Genomic DNA, 21,440 nt, shown 5'->3' with positions numbered 1-21,440 from the left:
CCTTGCAGAGGGGATGGTCACCTTGGCAGTGCTGCAGTGGAGCAGAGCCTGAGAAGTAGAAAACTGTTAGCAAAGTGAGAGTGCACATAGTGAGAGCAAGCCTCAGCACACCTGCATGTAACCACAGGCCTGATGAGTGAAGGCAATGCTGCTGTGAGACATCCAGAGGAGGGATTCTGCACCCCATCCCAAGCTTGCTGGTTCCAGTAATGTTTCCAGCAGTGTGTGCTCAGCAGGTTTTAGGCCTCAGTCATGCTCAGCGGGTTTTTTGCATACAGTTTTGTGATTTGGGTTAGTGCCTCTCCTTTCATGCTGACATGGCCCAGAATGCATGGCAGTCAAGTGTCAAACAGGGGTGACATGCCCAATTTCTGCACATCACCCCTATGCCTTTTCCATGAGCTACGTAAGTCTATTCTCACTCCTCTTCAGTTTTGGTGCTGCCATATGCTCCCAAGAAGCTGCCAAACCTTTCTGGAAGAAATGGAGGAGACAACAATTTGGTGCTCCCTGAGCTTTTTCCACCTGGATTCACAGTGCACTCTCACAGGCCACCCCTGTTGCTTCCTTGACAGGGAAGCTCAGCATCACCATCATCACTGCACAGCTGTATGAGCAGAGGCCCAGAGGGGTAGTGTGGTTTTGCACTGTCAGTGGTACACAGCTCCCAGGCCCCCCCCTAACCAGTAGACGATGCTTCCTGCCTCGTCATGTTATTGATATTAATTCAGAATAATTTTGCAGACTGGGAGGGCCCAATGGCAAGTGCAATGAGGACAGGCAGCCAATGAGTGCAGAGCATCTTTCAGAACTAGAGTCCCTTCACATTTTAACCCTTTGCTCTTTGGCTCATACAGCTCCAGGGCCCCTTCTAACTCCTCCCCTAGCCGTGTGTCTGAAACCCATCAAGAGTAGATAGGGGTGAATGGGGAAGGGAAGGACAGAGCATTCCACATTTCTGTGCACCAGGGGGTTGAACAGTCAGAGCTTGTGAGGCAGCTTCTGTGCAACCCAGTCATCTGAGAGAGAACCCAGCTGACATGGACAGGTAAAATGAATGCCTCCAGTTTCTTGCTGATAGAAGAAATTAGGTTTCTAATTGAATTTCTGTCCACTTGGTGCTTACTGTCCATTTCCCTTTCTCCATATGACTCAGTGATCTAAATCCAACCCTGTTCTACTCTTACACATTGCAGCTCTCTGTCTCCATCACTCCTTCTCTGTTTGACTGCAAACTAACCTGCACCCTTTTCCATTCTTGTCATTTCTTTCTTGTGACTATTCTCTGTTCCCTTTCATTCTCTTTCTTTTCTAGAAACAAACAAACAAATATATATATATATGTATATATACATATATAATAGAAAGATGTACATTTAGATGCTGCTTAAGCATTTTGATCTCTGCTCAGTCTTCTGTCTCTCTATCTATTCTCCCTCTTGCACCAGGTTTCAATCTTATTCTGTTTCTGCTGCTCTCACCTTGTGCTTTCAGGCACAGACTGTTCCAGCACTGCATTTTTCTACTTACATTACTTAAATTACTCTGCATAACTGTATATCATTCACACACTCAGGGGCTTCCGCTCTGATTTCAGGATTTCATCATGAATCTTTATTTGAGGAGAAGGTCTCTGTTCAGTGCTTGTGTATGATCACAGCTTCTGTGTCTTTGCTGCTTTCTCTTGAACTATGCGATGTGCTCCTATGCTACAGGAGTTGCATATGTAGCCATCACATCATACTTAGCTGCAGATCTTCTCAGTTGCCTCCCATAACATCTTTTCATTCACTTTTGTTCTCATACTGGTCATTCTTCCTAGTAAAAATCCCCAGCAATGGTCAGTTCTGCAGAACAGAGAAATCAGGAATTGATGTTAACAAATATTTCTAGATGTACAAGATGCTTCTTGTGACTCAAAATTGTCTTATATAGTCTTCACTTTGTCCTGACATGAAAGGGCCCAAATGTTCTTTTCTTGTTATTTTTATTTCTCCTTCTTCACTTGTTTTTGCAACTCCATGCTGCTCTGCAGGAGTAAGACCTTTGAAAAGAAAAAAAAAAATGGGAATATGGAAAGAAAGGGATTGCCAGAAGGAAATAAGAAACATTCTGAAAGCAAATATCTATATGAAAACTTTACTGGTGTTTTGCTTTTGTTATATAGCCCAGGTAAGAGCTTTGCAATTCTCTGGTCTACCATATCCACTTATTTACCGTGTGATTGTCTGGATTGTCCTTCCTAAACCATCTGACGATCTGCCACACATAGAAGGGGAGTGGGAAATACATAAAGAGTGTTTATATAAGAAATTCTCCTTGCCTAAACTCTCATATTTAAATCAGGAAATTCACAGCAAATACAAATTCCCATTTCCCACACCTCACCGGAGACCCCCAGAAAACTCAGCTTCACATCTCTTACACTGACTCCAGCTCCCTGCTGAACACCAGCTTACCAGACAGAAAAGTTGACAAAGGACATTATTATTTTTAACACATTCACTTTCATTTTGCATTGCTGTGAGAGAGGTGAATAGCTTACCACAGTGAACATGGCAGTCCTCAGATATACCTTCGCATTACATTGAGACTGTTGAATAAGGCTGTTTGATTAATCACTACTAATTCACTTACTGTTCCCACTCACAAGGTAACCTCCTTATCTCCTTCATCCCCCACAGTCACATCTACACCCTCACCCCGAAATAGTTCATGCAAATTACCAATGTTTTTATTTCACAATGGAAGGTCTGAACTTGATGGAGATATTTTTGCTGCTGAGCCCTCAACATAGGTCTGACCAACTTCACAGCTATGACTTCAGGATGAGGACAATATGCATTCTCTTGTCTTCTCCTTCAGCCTCTTGATGAAGAGGAAGCTCTTCCTCTACAATTTCAAGAACCTGCGCTGGGCCAAAGGCCGTCGTGAAACCTACCTCTGTTATGTTGTGAAGCGCCGTGACAGTGCTACATCGTGCTCCCTGGACTTTGGATACCTGCGTAACAAGGTATGAGGTACACGTTGGCATCCTATTCTCATATCCATGTTAAGCTTGATGCAGCTCTGGAGCAGCAGGGAAGAAGAACTGAAAGCAGCAACATCTCCTCTGGCATATGCATCCACAAGAACGGATACTAAGCTGGTATACAACATTTGTGGGATGCAGTCTCCAGGTAGACCTGTATTTGTGCTACGCACAAATATGTTACTAGCAAGACATCCATATAGTCCCTGCTGCTTTAACGATGCCTTGATTTTTCTACCTTGCTCCCACACATTCCTCTTCTAGTCATCATTTATATATCATTGTGCCATCTTCTGTGCATTGACCCTAAGATCTCTCTCTCACCTTGTTCATTCTCCTCTCACACATCAGTCAGCTCAAACCTCCCTCCTTCCTCCCCTTATAGCCTACTTCATTCTTGTCTCATGTTTTGCCCCTCTTCCTCTTTCATGAAGATGGGTTGCCATGTGGAGGTTCTCTTCCTACGCTACATCTCAGCTTGGGACTTGGACCCAGGCCGCTGCTACCGCATCACATGGTTCACCTCCTGGAGCCCCTGTTATGACTGCGCCCGACACGTGGCTGACTTCCTTCGTGCCTACCCAAACTTGACCCTGCGCATTTTCACTGCCCGCCTTTACTTCTGTGAGGATCGCAAAGCAGAGCCTGAGGGGCTGAGACGCCTGCACCGGGCTGGAGCCCAAATCGCCATCATGACATTCAAAGGTAAAATGGGCAGGGGAGAAATAACTGAGAGCTATGTCAGGATATGGTATGATGATTTAGTGAGCCTAGAAGAGATTAGTGTCCTCTTTGGAGCAATCTTGAGCATGCTTTAATGCCCGTGTGCCTTGCACAGATTTCTTCTATTGCTGGAACACATTTGTGGAGAACAGGGAAAAGACATTCAAAGCCTGGGAAGGGCTGCATGAAAACTCTGTCCATCTGTCCAGGAAACTTCGACGGATCCTTCTGGTAAGGACTAATTTTTCCACTCCTTCCAGTGCCTCTTTTCCTCAGCTTCTTCCTCCCTTCCTTGCAAAAGTGCTCTGCTTTTACTACTCATTTCTGCTATCCATCATTTCATTCTCTCCTGTGTCATCACCTTTCATGCTGCTTATGCCTCTTTCTCCTAACTTTGTTCATATTCCCACACCTCATTCTCTTCTACCTCTCTTCACATTTCATGCCATTCTTTTGTCCTTCCCCATCTTTATAGACTCCTGCTTACTTGATAAATGACCTATCGCTTATATTTTGTTCTGCAGCCACTGTATGAAGTAGATGATTTACGAGATGCCTTTAAAACTCTGGGACTTTGAAGTGGAAGACATCAGCAATGAGAAGACTTCACAAGCATTTGTACTTTGATATTCAATTCTCTCCCTCACAGTGTATCTTTGTCTTCTTCCTTCTTTCCATCTCTCTTTCTTCCAGCCCTATGTCCAAACATAAGACCTTTCATACTTTTCTGTCCTAACAGCGAGATTGAAAAGCTCTCATGAGAGTAATGAACTGAGTCCTGAACACCTCATTTGAAACCAGCAAATCTTCTAAGTGGTTTGTGTGCAGATCTAGGCCTTTTTGCCCAGAATGAAGGGAGCTTGAATAGCTGTGGGTCCAGATTTTGTTCCCTATGACAGATTGAGACAATAAAAGCTTAAAATGAAAGCAAAAGATTTTCCGTCCAACGTTTTCAAGTGTGAGCTGCAGAAATACGAGCTACTACACTGAGAGCAGTGGCAGCTCCACATCAGTGCTGATCATTGTACAGACCTCTCACCCAACCAAGAAAGGAGCCTCCAAAGCATTTCACTATGGCAGTGTTTTTCCAGCATATATCTACCAGAATACACACTTCATTTCTAATCTGTATCATCCCTCAGATTTATAGGTTGAGACTGTAGCATTTTAGATGTTTTTTTGGCATCCACATCAGGCACCATCTGTTTCATGACACTGCAAGGAAGAGCAGTGCAAGTCTCACTAACAGAGTACTTCCCAGTCACAGAGCATTTCTTACTAGATCAGACCTGCAATATGCTTCATCCCTAGGCAATTGTCCTCTGTTGGAGGCACCCTGCTTGTTCCAGTTTTACTTGGAATTATGTGAGTTCTTTCGAGTATGGCTTATATGACAGAAGGCTTTGGCCTGTGTACTGTGTTTAAAAGCTTGGCAATTTTGAAAGATTTACTCTCTGAGTTAATTTGGTTACTCAAAACTAACAGTTTTATAGTTTCTTACCTATTTGACAGAACCCATTTTCACAGGAGGGTTGGACTATATGATCTCCAGAGGCCACTACCAACCCATACAATTCTGTGATTCTTGAAATGCCAGGTTAGAAAGCAGCTGGAAATGATTGCTATAATTGTTTCTCTGTCATTATCCACAAGCAGGGAATGAAATTGTGATTTTTGAGATACAGTCCTCTGTCTTTAAGAGCTTTTTGTTGACTATAATACATCTAGATATGGCTAGCTGGTGATTAGAAAGAACTGACCAGAAAAAAACAACCACCATGAGTGAAGCTGCACAGCTCATAGATGTCTTCTGTAGGGACAAAACCAAAAGATCTTCCTTCCTGATATTGACTGTGTTTTCCTTAAGGGACCCAATTAGTATCTGGTTCTGTGGACAGTCTTTACTAAGTTGAAAATATTGGTTCACTGTTCACACCAACTCCCTGGATTGCAGATGGACTATCCTCTTCAGTTTAACTTCTTCAGGCTTTCCCAGGGCTAACAGTGTGTCTCATACTCTGAAGGTGCTCTGTCTTTTCCTTCATGATTGCTGTGAGTTCTCTGCTCCATCCTGTTCTTCTTTCTGAGCATGGCCAATGTTCCTATGCTGCTCCTAACGTCTCCTACAGTGATGGGCCAGCAGCAAGACAGTGCACAGGGCACTCATCGCCCACAGTGCCTCTTGCTCTGTCAGAGCTGGGTGCAACACAAGCTTCCTACAACTTCTGACTTCCGATGAGCTCTCATTTTGAGGAATTTGGACCAAGAACAGCAGTGAGAGATCTTTGTGAAGCATTAATTTGCAGATGTGGTGCTATTTTTTGGATAGCATATTATTTATATTTAAAAAGTCTTGCAAAAGAGCACTTTTTTTTTGTCATTGTTTTTGTAACAATTCAAGAGAAAAGTAAAAATCAACACAGAATACTGGCATGTAATCTATCCTGTTTGATTTCTACAGAGAGAAACTGGCACTATCCTGTTAGACTGTCTTTATGCTTTTTTCCTTTTAACTGTTGATCTGTTGACAGTGTCACCCAGAAAATCAAGGTTGGTAAAGTCTTCAGGCCATAGCTGACTTGGAAATATTACCAAAAATCAGTCATGTAAATATTGTAAATATTAAAGTTGTGCAAGATTCTTCATCTGTTGATTACTAGCTCCTCCAAATTTATGACTCCTAATTGACCAAACTGGACACAGCAGTGTTGAATCAACACATAATGTGAAACAAGAGGTGTAGAAGAAGTCAAAAAAGGATTTCTGTCTTCCATCTTCTGGTTTGACCTATCCAACACCAATGTCCTTCAGAATAAAGTTGCTGGACAACAATTAGAAAAAGTAGCATTTTCTAATAATGCAGTTGAGATACTATTTTTTACTGAACTTCTATCAAACAAAGTTTAACTCAAAGATATGTATTGAAATATGAAAATTGGTGTTGTTATACAATAGGAGAATAAATATAATGAGTAAATGCAAAGAAACATGTACTACATTCCAAGCTGATTCTTCTGAACCTAAAGCAGATTAAATGAAGTGTTGATTTTTCAGCTGATTTATGTGATTTATCTACAGGAATTTAACTCTCCTGCTATGAAGATTTTTTGAAGATTTTTATTCTGTTCTTACATATTAGTTCTTATTACTTGCTACAAAGCATTACTTGAACTGGCATTATAAATTTTTTCAACCTTGAATGAATTAGATGTGTCTGCCAAGATAACTCCCAGGACAATGGCTACAACGTAGTAACATTACTTCTTCAGCCTAATAATTTTTTACTTGTCTTTTGACTGTGTATATAGGGAACATATAACTACTTTTAGCACATTGGTTATCACTTATAGCACATCCCCTGTGGAAATAGTGGGTATGCTATTCTGGGTCTCTCTCTCCTTGGCATGCCCCTGGGAAAAATTCTTGGAGTGAGGAGAGTTTTCTTCCAGTCTCATTGCCTGAGCTGTGGGAAACAGGAGCCATGCTTGAGATTTCTGGAAGGAATTTTCCTTCAGGAGGTTGGACAACACACAGAAAAAGGACCTGTGGTGCTAACTGAAATTCTAGTCTCACTTGTTCCAACATCTCTTGAGTTGCAGAGATGCACAAGGCATAGACTGAATCCAAATAACTGTACACTGATGCCACTAACCATGTTTTTTGTGACAGTATCCATCTCTGCATTCTTGTTACTCTCATCATAACTATAATTACCATTAACAACAAAAGGATTTATCAGCAAATCTGGAAAATAATTGAGTTCTCAATAGGTCTGCCGTTTAGAAAACTCCACTGGGTGTCCAAAGTTTTGGATGCTTTTTCCATGCTTTATGAAGCTGAGGGTGCTGCTCACACACTGGAGATAGCTCCAGCATCTTCACTGAATGTGAGCCTGTATTTCTGTTCACACAGCTATATGAAGGAACTTTTGGCAATCAGACTCCCAGAATGCATCTAGATTTAGAACAACTCACATTTGTTTTATCACTCAGATAACTGGGATGCAGAGACTACCCACTCTGTCAAAGTTCCATCTCTGCAGAGGCTTTATCTTTGATAATGGAGGAAACAAGACAAACAGGGGATTGGATGGTTATTGGTACTGTATGTAAAAATGGGCATGGGAATATGTGGCACCCCTTAGGAAGGCATAGGCTGGAGTGATATTCTACTCTCTGCAAATGGCTCCTATACTCCAGTTCTCAAAAATCCCCAGAACACATCCATTTAAGAGCAGGATGCAAACATCATTCCCACAGCTGAACACAGCATTACACCAGGTCAGCGCACAACATCACTTTGCAAGAATAAGAAACAGATTACCATTGAACAATGCAAAGACAAGCTCCAGACCCTTACAAAAAGCAGGGAGGAAGGAGGAGAGAGGGGAAAGTTTATCTCTCTTTTTCTCTTCCTTTCTCTTTATATTCCTTTCCCAGTTCCCCATGTGTTTGAACATGTATAGGAATAGGCTTCAAAGTTATGGAGTCTGGTCCCCTGCTACTTGTCTGATCAAAGGTTTTTAGCCTAGAGGTATTTTTGTCCATCACTGTTCTTGAAATCAAGTTGTTTTGTTCTCACCTCCTTGGTATAGACTCACTGGTGTTTCTGTGGGGAAAAAAAAAAAAAAAAAAAAAAAAAAAAAACCGCTTTTTAATCACATACATATTCAAAACTCATGGTGGTGGGAAACAGATTTGGTTTGCAGTCACAGGTGTCTGCAAGAGCAGCCACCAGAGTGCAAGAGCAGGAGCCAAAATGTGACAAGTACTTGAAGGGAGCATATAAACAGGAGGGGGTATAACTGTTTACATGAGTGTATAGTGATAGAGCAAGGAGGAATGATTTTAAACTAAGACAGGGGAGGTTTAGGAGGTATTAGGGTGAAGTTTTTCACACAGAGGGTAGTGACACACTGGAACAGGTTGCAAAAGGAGGATGTGGATGCCCTGTCCCTGGAGGCATTTAAAGCCAGGCTGGATGTGGCTCTGGGCAGCCTGGTTGGCAACCCTGCACATAGCAGGGTGATCGAAACTAGATGATCACTGTGGTCCTTTTCAACCCAGGCCATTCTATGGTTCTATGATTCTATAATAAGTAGGCTGCAATTGACATTTAAACTTCTCATATGCTTGTAATAAGCAAATTTTCTTTCAGGCTTCAAGTGTAACTAAAATACCAGTGTTACTGCTATAATTGCCACTGTTATTATTAAGCATATCAATTGAAGGGTTGATGTGAATTTTCAAGGTCTGGAATTAATATTACCTGGGGAGAGGTAATATTCCTGTCCACTAGGCTTGTCTCCTCACACTGGAGAATGCAGGTGGCATCCAAGTTCAGGGGCAGGAAGGATATTGATGTCTCCATGTTATAACCTTGTTGCTAATCACAGTTAGGAACCATCCAGAGAGAAAAAAAATAAAATTAGAGCAGCTCTCTTCTGTAGTTTTATCTAGCAGTGGTAGAATCGCTGCTAGAGCTGAACATGCCAATAGTTGCAAAGAGGTGATACAGTGAATCACTCTGGCAGTTTGGCTCAAAAAACTCAGCTTAGAACTGGCAAGCTTCCAGGTGGATCTGACAAAGTTTGTCTTTTGCCATCAGTGAGAAGGGATGAACTTTTCACAAACAATTACAGACTCTGGTTAATTCATTAGATGAGGTCATGCACTACAGCTAATTCAGGCATTTCTGCATAACTGAATGATATGGTAATGTCCAGAGCCGACATGAGTAGTGGCAGAACTGCGACCTATTATGTGGATTGGGATGCCAGAGAGCTCCGCCTCATTACCCCTTGGTGCTGTGCTGTAGTAAGAAACTATTCCCAGTCAACTGTGATTCAGGCAGGCGACAGCACCAGCCTTTGACAGACTGGTGTGCAGGTTCCACCTCAAATATGGCTTTCACACTTGCCTGTTCAGAATTTCTACTTTTGTCACATTTCCTCTTGCTTAATGATAGACCTATCTATTTTAGGGCCATAACCATTATAAAGTTCTTAATGAACTAGAATTGCTGCTGAGCAAATGGGTATGTCTCTGTCCCACCTTTCTGGACAGTTCTACTGATTAAGGGCCACAGGACCTTGTCACATTCCAGTTACAGGCAGCTACAGCCTCCATAAAATGCTGTCTCTGCTTTCAGTTGGCTCCAAGATCCCTCTTCACTTTTTCTCCAAGAACAGTAATTTAGCTGTTTACACTTCAGAAACAGATATTGACTAGTCAGAAATCACGTTTGGTGCAGGAAGATCTAAAGAGAACTGGAGCCTGGGAGTGTATCAAGTGAGAAGCATTCTCAATTTTTTATCCTCTAAGATTTCACTTTCAGGAATCTGTTGTTTCTGGATTACTCTTTTGGGACTCCTTCTAGCAAGATTGCTTAACCTCTCAGAGAAGAAGGGACAAAAAAAATATTTGGGCAGATAATTACATAGAATAACATATGAAAACATATTTTAGGGGAGTGTGATTCAGAGAGGCAAAAATGCAGCTATGGACAGTTGGAAATGGATACAAAGTGAGACATCCCTACACAGACACACACTGCTCCCTAAAAGTCTCCAAGGAGCTAATGAACTCCAGCCAGTATTGCCCTAAGACATTATGACAGGTGAAGATCCAATGGCTTCCAAGACAAGTCCAGAGCTCATCATGTTGCATATCCATCTCATATTCCTGCTAGTGCTGACCTACTATTATTAATATCTGAGACATTCATCATGTCCTGATTTTGGTGGGGATAGAGTTATTTTATTTTTTTATAGTGGCTGGTATGATGTTGTGTCTTGGATTTAGGATGAGAATAATGCTTACTGACGTTTTAGTTGTTGCAGAGCAGTGCTCACTTTAAGTGAAGAACTTTTTTGCTTCCCACACAACCCTGTCAGTAAAGAGGCTGGGAGTCCACAGGAAGCCAGGAGGGGACACAGCCAGGACAGCTGACCTAAACTGGCAGAAGGGATATTTCATACCATATGGCATCATGCTGTACAACAAAACCAGGGCAGGTGGCAAGGGGGGCAACTGTTGCTTGGGACTGGCTGTACTTTGGTCAGCTCATCATGAATATCACCATTACTAATATTCAACCTATGAAAGTATCTAGAATAGAGGTTTGATAAAAGATTTTATATGGCACCCAAGTAAGCCTACTGACACTTGATTACTTTGATGTTAGGACACTGTGGCCAATAATTTGTTCCTAGATGGTAGAAAAGCTTGCCAACTGGGAAGCATTGCTAAGGACTCATTGACAGAGGGATCAGTAGATGTCTGAATGGGGCTTTCACCCTCTGGAAGAAAGTGCTATTTGCTGTAAAGGAAGAATACCCCTTCAAAGAAGATCTGATTTATGAGGTGAACAAATGGACTACTATAGAAAAAGGTATCCATTATTTGAAAGAACTAGCCATGGTGGAAATGTTATATGACCCCACGTTCATTCCTGATGATCCACACCCATGATCCGGAGAGAGTCAGGTGTTCAAGTACGTGGAGGAAATTAACAAGAACAGCACCAGAAAAGTATGCCAGTACACTAGCAGGAATGTATGAAAGAGAGCAGAGAAGACCAATTATTTGAACTGATTATTACATTTCATAACTTTGAACAATACCTAGCCCATACAAAAGCTTATATTTCAGCCATTTTGAAAGTAGCTAAAAGACTGGATAAAGTGGAGAGTAATCAGAAAAATATGATGGAGGAATGGTCTACATTGCTTAATCGTGATGAAACCAATGAACCCAATGAACCCACAGAGGCATCAGAGACACATGATGAGAATCAGGATGATCAGAACAGTCTACAGAAGGACCCAATCAAACTGATTAAAGGTAATGAACCCTGCTCTCCACCTGTATCATCCAGTATCTTAGCTATTAAGAGCAGATGTTCTCCCGCACAAGGAAGTGGCAATAGTAAGTCTATGTCGCATATTGTTTTGTGATGTTACCTAAGTGAACATGAAGAAGATATAAAGAAGTGGAATAAAAAACCCACTCCTTTACTATAAGCACAGGTAAGAGAGTTACAAAACACATCAATCACCAGTGTGATCTCCTCTGCAAAGGTGATCACTCCAGTTACTGAGGAACAGAGCAAGAGCTGCAGGGGTGATCATGACTCACGAAATAAGAACAACACAGATAACAATTAGAGGAGCCCTGCCCACAGCCAGGGGGCGAAAAGGGATAATGGAGTGTATTGGACTGCACGGATTTGTTGGCCTGGCACGTCAGAACCACAAAAATACGAGGCACTGGTAGAGACTGGTGTGCAGTGCACCCTAATGCCCTTAAGTCATGAAGGGAAAGAATCGATTTATATTTCTGGGGTGACTGGGGATTCTCAAGAGTTGACAGTGTTGGAGGCAGAAGTAAGCCTCACTAGTAAAGACTGGCAAAGGCATCCTATTGTCACTGGCCTGGAGGTCTGTGTATACTTGGTATTGATTACCTCAGAAGGGGGTATTTTAAGGTTCCCAAGGGGTATTGATGGGCCTTTGGAATAGCTGCTGTAGACACAGGAGATGCTAAGCAGCTGTCTGTTTTGCCAGGCAGGTCAGAAAATCCATCTATTGTGGGGTTGCTACAAATGGAACAGCAACCGTTACTAATTGCTACAAAAACAGTGCAGAGAGGGCAGTACCGCACTAAAAAGGATTCCTTGCTCCCCATTCATAAGTTGATTCGTCAACTAGAGAGTCAAGGAATTATAAGCAAAACTCACTCATCTTTTAAAAGCCCCCTATGGACAGTGCGTAAAACCAGCAGAGAGTGGAGATTGACAGCAAACTACCATGGCCTGAATAAAGTCACACTACAGCAGCCAATGAGTGCTGCTGTATCGGACATGCTAGAACTCCAGAATGAATTGGAGTAAAAAGCAACGAAGTGGTATGCTACAACTGACATTGCTAATGAGTTCTTCTCCATTCCTTTGGGCACAGAATGTAGACCACTGTCTGCTTTCATTTTGAGGGGTATTCAGTATGCCTGGAACTGTTTGCCCCAGGGGTGCAAACATAATCCAACAATTTGCCTTGGATTGATCCAAACTGCACTGGAATAGTGCGGGTGGTTCTTCCAAGCACCTGTAGTACAATGACAAAATTTCTGTGTGGAGCAATACAGCAGGGGAGGTTTTCAAGAAAGGAGAGTGAATAATCCAAATCCTTCTGCAAGCTGGTTTCACTATTGAGCAAAGCAAAGTGAAAGGACCTACACAGGAAATCCTAGGAATAAAGTGACAAGATGGACTTTGTCACATCCTAGCAGATGTGATCAACAAAATTAATGCTATGTCTCCACCCACTGGTAAGAAAGAAACTCAATCTCTTACAAGTGTAGTAGATTTTTAAAGAACACATGTTTTGAACTGCAGCCTCGTTGTAAGCTTCTTTCCTCAGGGGATGCAGAAGAATAACTTTACATGGGGTCCTGAGCAATAGCAGGCTTTTGAGAATATTAAATAGGAGATAGTTCATGCTGTGGCCCTGGACCAGTAAAGACAGAACATGATATAAAAAATATCCTCTATACTGCAGTTAGAGAGAGGCCCCACTTGGAGTCTTTGGCAAAGAGCCTCAGAAAAGACCTGAGTCTGACTGCTTGGATTCTGGAGTCAAGTGCACAGGGGATCCAAAGAGTACTGCACTCCAACTGAAAAGGAGATATTAGCCACATATAAGGGAGTTCAAGCTGCGTCCAAAGTAATCAGTACTGAAGTCAGATCCTTTTAGCAGCTTGACTGCCTGTACTAAACTGAATGTTTAAAGGAAATGTTAACTCCATCCATCATGCTACTGATGCTACTTTGAGTAAGTGGATTGCACTGATTATGCAACAAGGTAGGATAGGGAACCTGTCGTGGTTATCTCTAGATCTATCTGTGTCTGTGAAAGGGGGACAGCAGGCCACAGGCCCACCAGCCCAAAAAAGGGTAGGAGGGAGGAAAGGTGAAAGGGAAGAGGGAAAGAAAAAAAGAACAAAAAGAAAAGAAAAAAAAAACAGCAGCAATGATCTGAGGGAAAAAAAAAAAATTACTAATTAGAATAGCAGAAACAAAAGTTAATTGGGATTGAAACTAATAAATAAAATGAGAGAGTTTCTGAAAACTGAGGTTCTTATTCTGATTCACCAGGGATCAAAAAGTGACTTTCAGTCAGTTCTATCTTTTCCACTGACCATAACATGGGGATGGAAAAGCAAAGTTTTCTGGGAGCTGTAGTACATTTCTTCTCTTCCGAGACTCCCACTGCACTACATGATGTGATGATGTGGAATACTAATAACAAAAATCATAAAACCACGTCAGAATCTCAGCTGTCCAGGAATCTTAGAAGTAATCATGGACTGGCCTGAAGGTAAAAAATATGGAACATCACCAGAAGAAGAGGTAACGTGCTAAAGAGGCTCCACCATACAATGAACTGCAAGAAAATGAAAAGAAATATGTCCTGTTCACTGATGGATCATGCGGGGAAGCATCAAAGATGGAAAGCCTTCGTATGGAACCTTATAAGATAAATTGCAGAGGCTACCAAAGGAAAAGGAGAATCAAGACAATATGCAGAAGTAAAGGCTGTCTGAATTGCCTTAGATGATGCTGAAAGGGAGAGGTGGCCAATGCTTTATCTTTACACTGACTCATGGATGGTGGCAAATGCCCTATGGTCGATGTTACAACAGTGGGAACAAAATACTGGCAAAGAAAGGGTAAACCTATTTGGGCTGCTGAACTGTGGAAAGAATTTGGTTCCCACATAGAGAATATGATTGTAAAGACATCATGTAGATGCTCGTATGCCCAGGAGTCAAGCTGTTGAGGAGCAACAAAATCATGAATAGGTAGATCAAGCTGCCAAAATTGAAGTGGCTCAAATAAATCTGGACTGGCAACACAGGGGTGAGTCATTTATAGCTCACTGGGTCCATGAGAGCTCAGGCCATCAAGGAAGAGATGCAACGTATAAGTGGGCTAGAGAACAAGGGATGGATGGTTGGACTTAACTATGGACAGTACTGCACAGGTTATTTAATTGCACCGCAATTAAACAAGCCAAGAGGTTGAAACCTCTCTGGGAGGAAGGGCAATGGCAAAAGTATAAACATGGAGGGGTATGGCAGGTTGGTTAAATCACTTTGCCACAAACCCACAATGGTAAGCGTTATGTGCTTACCATGGTGGAGGCAACCACTGGCTTGAAACCTCATGCCACCACCCAAAACACTATAATTAGGTTTTGAGAAACAAGTTCTGTGGTGACATGCACTCCAGGATGAATGGAGTCAGATAATGGGACTTATTTTAAAAATTCTCTTGTAAATACTTGGGACAAAGTTAATGGGGTATAACGGATTTATCATATCCTCTATCATGCACCAGCTTCTGGTAAAATTGAACAACACAGTAGGTTGTCAAAAACCATGTTGAAAGCAAAGGGTGGTGGAACATTCAAGCATTGGGAGAACTATTTAGCAGAAGCCATATGTATATATATACATATGTGTATGTGTGTGTTCTTAATGCATGTTAATTATAGTTTGTGCATATTAAGTATGATGTGGTGATGTGGCATAAGGGGTGGAATGTCATAGTTTTACAGTTTTTCATCAGTATTCCACACCATAACATTACGCAGTGCTCCAAGTGTTAAAGAGTTACTGCTGCAGTTCCATAGACTGTTGATATATTTCATGAGTTCCAGTCTCCCACTTCTCAGAAAAGAAGAATGAACTACAACTCCCAGAAGATCTCTTTTTTCTGTTTCTGTTTTCCATTTGGAGGGAAAGATAAAATGGACAAGTCACAAGACTTGTCTTTCTTTAGCTCCCTGGCCACTTTGCGTTCAACATTACAGTAAGGACTTCAGTTTCAGAAATCTCTCTCACATTTTATTTGACTTATTAGCATCAATTTCAATCATATTGTATTATACTGTATTATCTCACATTCCACTACTATATTTAGTAAATTGATTTTTTTTTTCTTTGGCTCTTTGCCACTATTTTCTTTGTCCAGACCTGTCTCCCTGCCTTTTCCCTTCCCCACACCCTCCTTGAGGCATGAATCTGTGGGTCCCTTTGCCCCCTTGTATGAAAACCATGCCAATTGTAAATCATTTGTTTTGTGTATTCATATGTTTTTATTCTCCACCTTTCCATCCCTCTCCCATTTTCTTTCTTGTCAAGCTGTCCTTCTCCCAGCCCAGGCATTCTACCTTTTTTCTGATTCTGTCCCCCAGACAAGGGAGTGAGCAAATGGTGCTTAGCTGCTGGCAGGGCAAACTTAACCACAACACTCACAATTGGAAGAGAATCATACCACTGCAACCAGCTGTGTGATAAATCAAGAAGCCCAAAGTGTTTTTGTTTCCTTCTGCCTTCACAGTCATTTTATCCTCTTTTATTCTGCTGTATATCTTGACAAGAGCTCTTTTCCCTTTGCCACCTTCCCACCCTCATCCAATTCTCTCTGGCTTGGGGCTAAACATCTGAGTGTTAGTCGAAGTTCAGAGCAAGAATAAGGTACCTTTTTGTGTGTCAAGAATAACCTTTCTGTCAGCTCTGAAGACATTGTTCCAGTCTTGACTGCAAGAAAAGAATTTCATTGTAATACTAGCACTGAAAAGGGCTTTGACTGCCAGAAGCAAAGCTGCAGGATTTATATCTGGCTTTGTACTCATCCTTAGATAATACTGAAGGAGAAGCAGTTCATTTGGAACTGGTCACCATGTTTGTGTTATAGGATAAGGATCAACTTTATGGTGATATATACTATATATCTATATGATATATGTACTTGGAATACAGGCCATGTAGAACAATGTGATTGGATAAACAACAATAGAAGAAGTGATTCAGAATGTTCTTGGAATGCGTTGAAGATAACTTCCTCCTCCAAGTGACAGAGAAAGTACTCTGCCGGACCTTGTATTCATCACCAATGAAGATTTTGTTGGAAATTTGAAGGTCAAAAGCAGCCTTGTCTGCAGTGACCATGTGATGGTGAAATTTAGTATCCTGAAGGCAGAGAAGAGAGTAAAAAGCAATCTCACAACCCCTGTCTCGGGAGAGCAGACTTCCTCAAATGTCTACTTGGAACAGTTCCATGGGATAAGGCCCTGGAGGTTAAGAAAGAAAGGTGGTTAATATTCAAGGATCACCTCTCCCAGGCAAAAGAGCTGTGCATCCTAACAAAGATGTTGCTAGATGAAAATGCCAGCATGCCTCTGTGGATGAACAAGAAGTTCCTAGCCAAACTCGAAAACAAAAAAAAGGAATATAGAGATTGAAAGCAAGGATGTCTAACTTGGAATGAATACAGGGTGATTCAAGCCCAACCATTCAAGTTCAGAAAGCTAAATCCCAATGGAACTGATTACTGTATATGAACACCTGAAGAAAAAGGTGTGAAGAAGATGGAGTCAGGCTTTATTTAGCATTGGGCAGTGTCAAGACAGGAGGCCTGTGCTAAGCTAACCTGTGATCAAAACTCTTATGATGCTTGAGTAATTTTCACAAGAGACAAGCATGAGTCTTCAGGTGCTGAAGATTTTCCTGAAACTTTTTAGAGAAGGGTTTCCATTTTCTACTAGCCACAGATTTTACATATTTTATAGTTCCACCATCAGAACATCAGAGAATCAGCCTTGGGCCACAGGACACATGCAACAGAGTACATACAGCAGAGTAACACCTCAGAATTTACCAAGCAATTAAACTCTTGCTAGAAAGGCAGACCACTCAGAAACAGAAGCAATTAAAAGGTAACTGATTGCTTAACTGAAACTAGAGGAAACGGGGCTAGATCCTGTAGAAACACGGCTACTTTATTTAGAAATGTCTCCAAATGTTTTTATCCCAATACTGTATTTACAGTGTGGCAAAACTAGGTCACATAGTTCAGAACCTTTCCTGGGAAAGTTCTCAGTATCTCCATGGACAAACATCTGATAACTTCTCTAGGTTACAGTACAGTATCACTGTCAGGGGGAGGCTTTTTCTAGTAGAAATTTCTCTTGCTCTAGTTTGTGTTTGTTGCCTTGCTTTTCTTCTATGCAGCTTTAAGAAGACTCTGGCTCAGTCTTCTCTGCCTTCATGCAGTGGAAAACTGCAGTTAGATTCCATTTAACCTTTATGCAGAACAAATACACTTCTCAGCCTCTCCTTCTGGGGCAAGTGCTCCAGCTCCATGACTACTGCAGTGGTACTCCTTTGGTTTCTGTGTTCTTCCTCTGTGAAGGAACCCAGAATTTGATACTAGGGACTATATTTTCCAGGAGTATGTGTCTGGAACTCACTCTCCTCTGTGGTCAGAGAGTTTTGGATTACCCCAAAGACATTGTAAGCTGTCAGTAGCAAAGGTCAGTGAGATACATCTGAACTTCGAGCACAATTAGTAAAATCGCAAGGATCTCAAGGAATGTGGGCATGGCAAAGAATAGGATTAGGACCCTGAATTTGAGAGAGTGAACTTTAGTCTATTTAAGGAACTGTTGGATAACACCTCCTTGGAAGCTGTCCTGGGAGACAAAGGAATGGAAGAAAGCTGCCTACTCTTTAAGGATGCCTTTCTGAGAGCACATGGGCTCTCTGTCCCTCAGAATAAGAAAGCAGGCCAGGGAGGCAGGAAACTGGTGTGTCTTGACAAGGACTTGCTGGTCAGACTGAAGGAAAAGAAGGGCTTGCACAAGCTGTGGAAGCAAAGGCATATAACCTGAGAAGAATACAGGGATGCTGTCCAGACTTGCAGAAGGGATTAGGAAAGCCAAGGCACAGATGGAACTGAACTTGGCAAGGGATGTTAAAAGCAAAAAGAAGGGATTCTATAGATATTTTAGGTACTTTAGCCAGAAGAGGCAGACCAAAGAGATCATACCTCCTTTGGTAAATGAGAAAGGAGAACTAGTTATGACAGATATGGAGAAGACTGAGGTAATAAATGAGTTTTTCTGCCTAGGTCTTCACTGGCATACAGAATTCTTGTATTTCTCATGTCCCTAAAGCTTGCATATCCGAATCTCTTGGTTGAAACTGAGGGAGTAAATTCCCTTCCCTCCCTCCACCCACCCCTGTACTCCCTACCCCCTCATAAGGTAGAGCAAGACCATCTCATGAGACTGAATGTATACAAGTCTATGGGACCAGATGATATGCATCCCAGGGTCCTAAAGGAGCTGGCTGATGTGGTTGCTGAGCTGCTCTTCATCATATTTTTGAAAAGTCATGGCTGTCAGGTGAAGTCCCCAGGGACTGTTAAAAAGGAAATGTCACTCCCATTCACAAGAAAGGGAGGAAGGAGGACCCAGGGAACTACAGACTGGTGAGCCTCACCTCTGTGCCTGGGAAGATCATGGAACAGATCCTCCTAGAAGACATGTTAAGGCACACGAGGGATGGGCTCCATCAGAACAGGGGTTACCAGCAGGGACAGACAGGTGATTTTCCCTCTCTACTTTTCCCCCGTGAGGCCTCATCTGGAGTACTGTGTCCAGGTCTGGGGATCCCAATACAGAAAAGATGTGGAGCTGTTGGAGGGGGTCCAGAGGAGAGCCATGAAGATGATCAGAGCGCTGGAACACCCTCCCTATGAAGACAGGCTGAGGGAGTTGGGCTTGTGCATCCTGGAGAAGAGAAAGCTGGGAAAAAAAACTCACTGCAGCTTTCCAGTATTTTAAAGGGAGCCTACAAGCAAGAGGGGAATCAATTTTTTTACTAGGGTAGACAGCACAGGACAAGTGGGAATGGTTTTAAGCTCAAGAAGAGAGGATTTAGACTGCATGTCATGGGAAAGTTCTTTACAGAGAGAGTGGGGAGGTGCTGGAACAGGCTGCCCAGAGAGGCTGTGGATGCTCTGTCCCTGGAGGCATTCCAGACCAGGACTAGCACCAGATCTGGAGGTTGGTGGCCCTGCCTGTGGCAGAGGGTTGGAGATTGATGATCTCTGGGGTCCCTTCCAATCCAAACAATTGATTCTATGATTCTATGATTCCACAATGGGTCTGAGTGCTCAGAAGGACTGAGCACATACATCTTCCATTTCTTCTGTATGGAGTTACTAACTAGTCAGATCTACTGGTAAGGGGACCCATTCACATTTTTATGGCTGCCTTAAGTTTGGCTGAAACAGCGAATTGAGTAGGTATTTGACATTCAACATGAATGCCTCAATAGAGGCTTCCCAGCCACCAGGACTCCACAGTAGGGTTGCCGGGGGCACAGATAGGCATGGGTTATTTGAAACCAAGACCTGAAGGCCATATTCATCTTGTGTGGCTGCCTACAGAACTGTGCTAATTCTTCTGCTGATTGCTATTAACACACAGGCATGTTGCAGATAGTTCTGTTCAGCTGCCTGGTTAGCAGCATGCTATTTATCTGTCATGGTTTCTATCTCTAGATCTGTTTCTGTGATGGGGGACAGCAGGCCCACAAGCCCACTGGCCCAAAAAGGGAAAGAAAGAGAAAGGAACAAAAGTGGGGAAAAAAAGTAGCAGCAACCATCTGAGGAGGAAAACAAACTTAGTTTCCTAATTGTAGTAGTGAAATACAAGTTAATTGGGATCGAAGCTAATAAATAAAACAAATGAGAGAGAGAGAGCTTTTGAAAACTGAAGTTCTTGCTCTGACCTGCCAGCGAGCAAAGAGATAGTCTTGTGACTTCCAGCCAATATTATCTTTTCCTCTGAACAGAAAACGGAAGCAGAATTATGAAGTCTTCTGGGAGCTGTAGTTCACTCTTCTCTTCTGAGAACCAGGTACCTGAAACTACCAACAATCCACAGAATTACAGCATTAACTCTTTAACTCCAGTACGCTACATGATGCTATGATGTGGAATACGAATAACAAGCCACAAAACCATGGCATCATTTGTGTATGATCTACTAAACTATTTATACTCAGATATGAAGACACTGAGGAAGGCTCAAAGACGAGGGAAAATATCGCTCAAACAGTTACACTGCATTAACTACTTTGAGAAATAAGCTTAGCTGACTGACTGCATGTCACTGACTACATATGCTGTCACTTCAATGTCTTATTCAGATAGTTAGAACTATAAAGGTTGAATCCTGAGATATTTAAATACCTGTTTAGGATTGTAGGATGAATGAAATTGAAATAAAGTCTAACATTTAACTTTTCCTCAGTCAGAAACAGCAGAAACAGTATCCTATAAATAGGTTAATTTTTCTTCTTCTACACTTTAAATCCCTGTCTGCATTATGTAGTTCTCTGCACCTCTCCCACTGTTTTTGCTGGCCAACTGTTTCTGCTAGTCCCTCTCTTACATACTTACATACAGCAAATACTTCACACAAGAATCAGTTTTCCTTGCTTTTGGGTTCAGATAATTTCAGTAAAATGCAAACTAACATTGTAATGTAAAATGTGGAAATAATGTACCCTATACTTAGCATAAAGTTTTGAGAACTTCTACCTCACTTCTCTGTTCCTGGCTATGAGGAAAGATACAAAGTATCAGCATAGTCCTCGACAATTCTTGCCATTCAGCTCTCCTTTTTTACAGCACCAAACCCACGCCTAATTTTCCTACTACAGTTTCTGTTAACATCATTGTGATGATCCAAATTAAATTTGAATAAGGCTTTATACTATTTTTGCTCTCAGCATTTTCTTCAAACTGGCTACTAACCAAAATTATACGA

General features: G+C 41.9%; 1 protein-coding gene across 1 annotated transcript; it reads left to right on the top strand.

Annotated features, from left to right (window-relative positions):
* The first annotated feature begins 892 nt into the window (after positions 1-892).
* AICDA (activation induced cytidine deaminase) lies at positions 893-6,705 on the top strand. The gene is made up of 5 exons (XM_042810335.1): positions 893-1,048; positions 2,866-3,013; positions 3,466-3,736; positions 3,870-3,985; positions 4,279-6,705. The coding sequence occupies exons 1-5, from the start codon at positions 1,041-1,043 to the stop codon at positions 4,330-4,332; spliced, it is 597 nt and encodes a 198-aa protein (XP_042666269.1). The 5' UTR covers positions 893-1,040; the 3' UTR covers positions 4,333-6,705.
* Positions 6,706-21,440: the final 14,735 nt, after the last annotated feature.

This window comes from Centrocercus urophasianus, unplaced genomic scaffold (assembly GCF_019232065.1).
Source record: "Centrocercus urophasianus isolate 14NV4802_14NV808 unplaced genomic scaffold, USGS_Curo_1.0 seq_12, whole genome shotgun sequence".
NCBI lineage: Eukaryota > Metazoa > Chordata > Aves > Galliformes > Phasianidae > Centrocercus > Centrocercus urophasianus.
Note: the sequence above shows the minus strand (reverse complement) of the source record. Positions and strands in the feature narration are given on the sequence as shown.

Bases quoted from the DNA above. Each gene is read 5' to 3' on its own strand.
- AICDA (XM_042810335.1), top strand. The intron at 3,014-3,465 runs GTATGAGGTACA...TCTTTCATGAAG, and splicing joins TTGGATACCTGCGTAACAAG to ATGGGTTGCCATGTGGAGGT. The intron at 3,986-4,278 runs GTAAGGACTAAT...TTTGTTCTGCAG, and splicing joins AACTTCGACGGATCCTTCTG to CCACTGTATGAAGTAGATGA.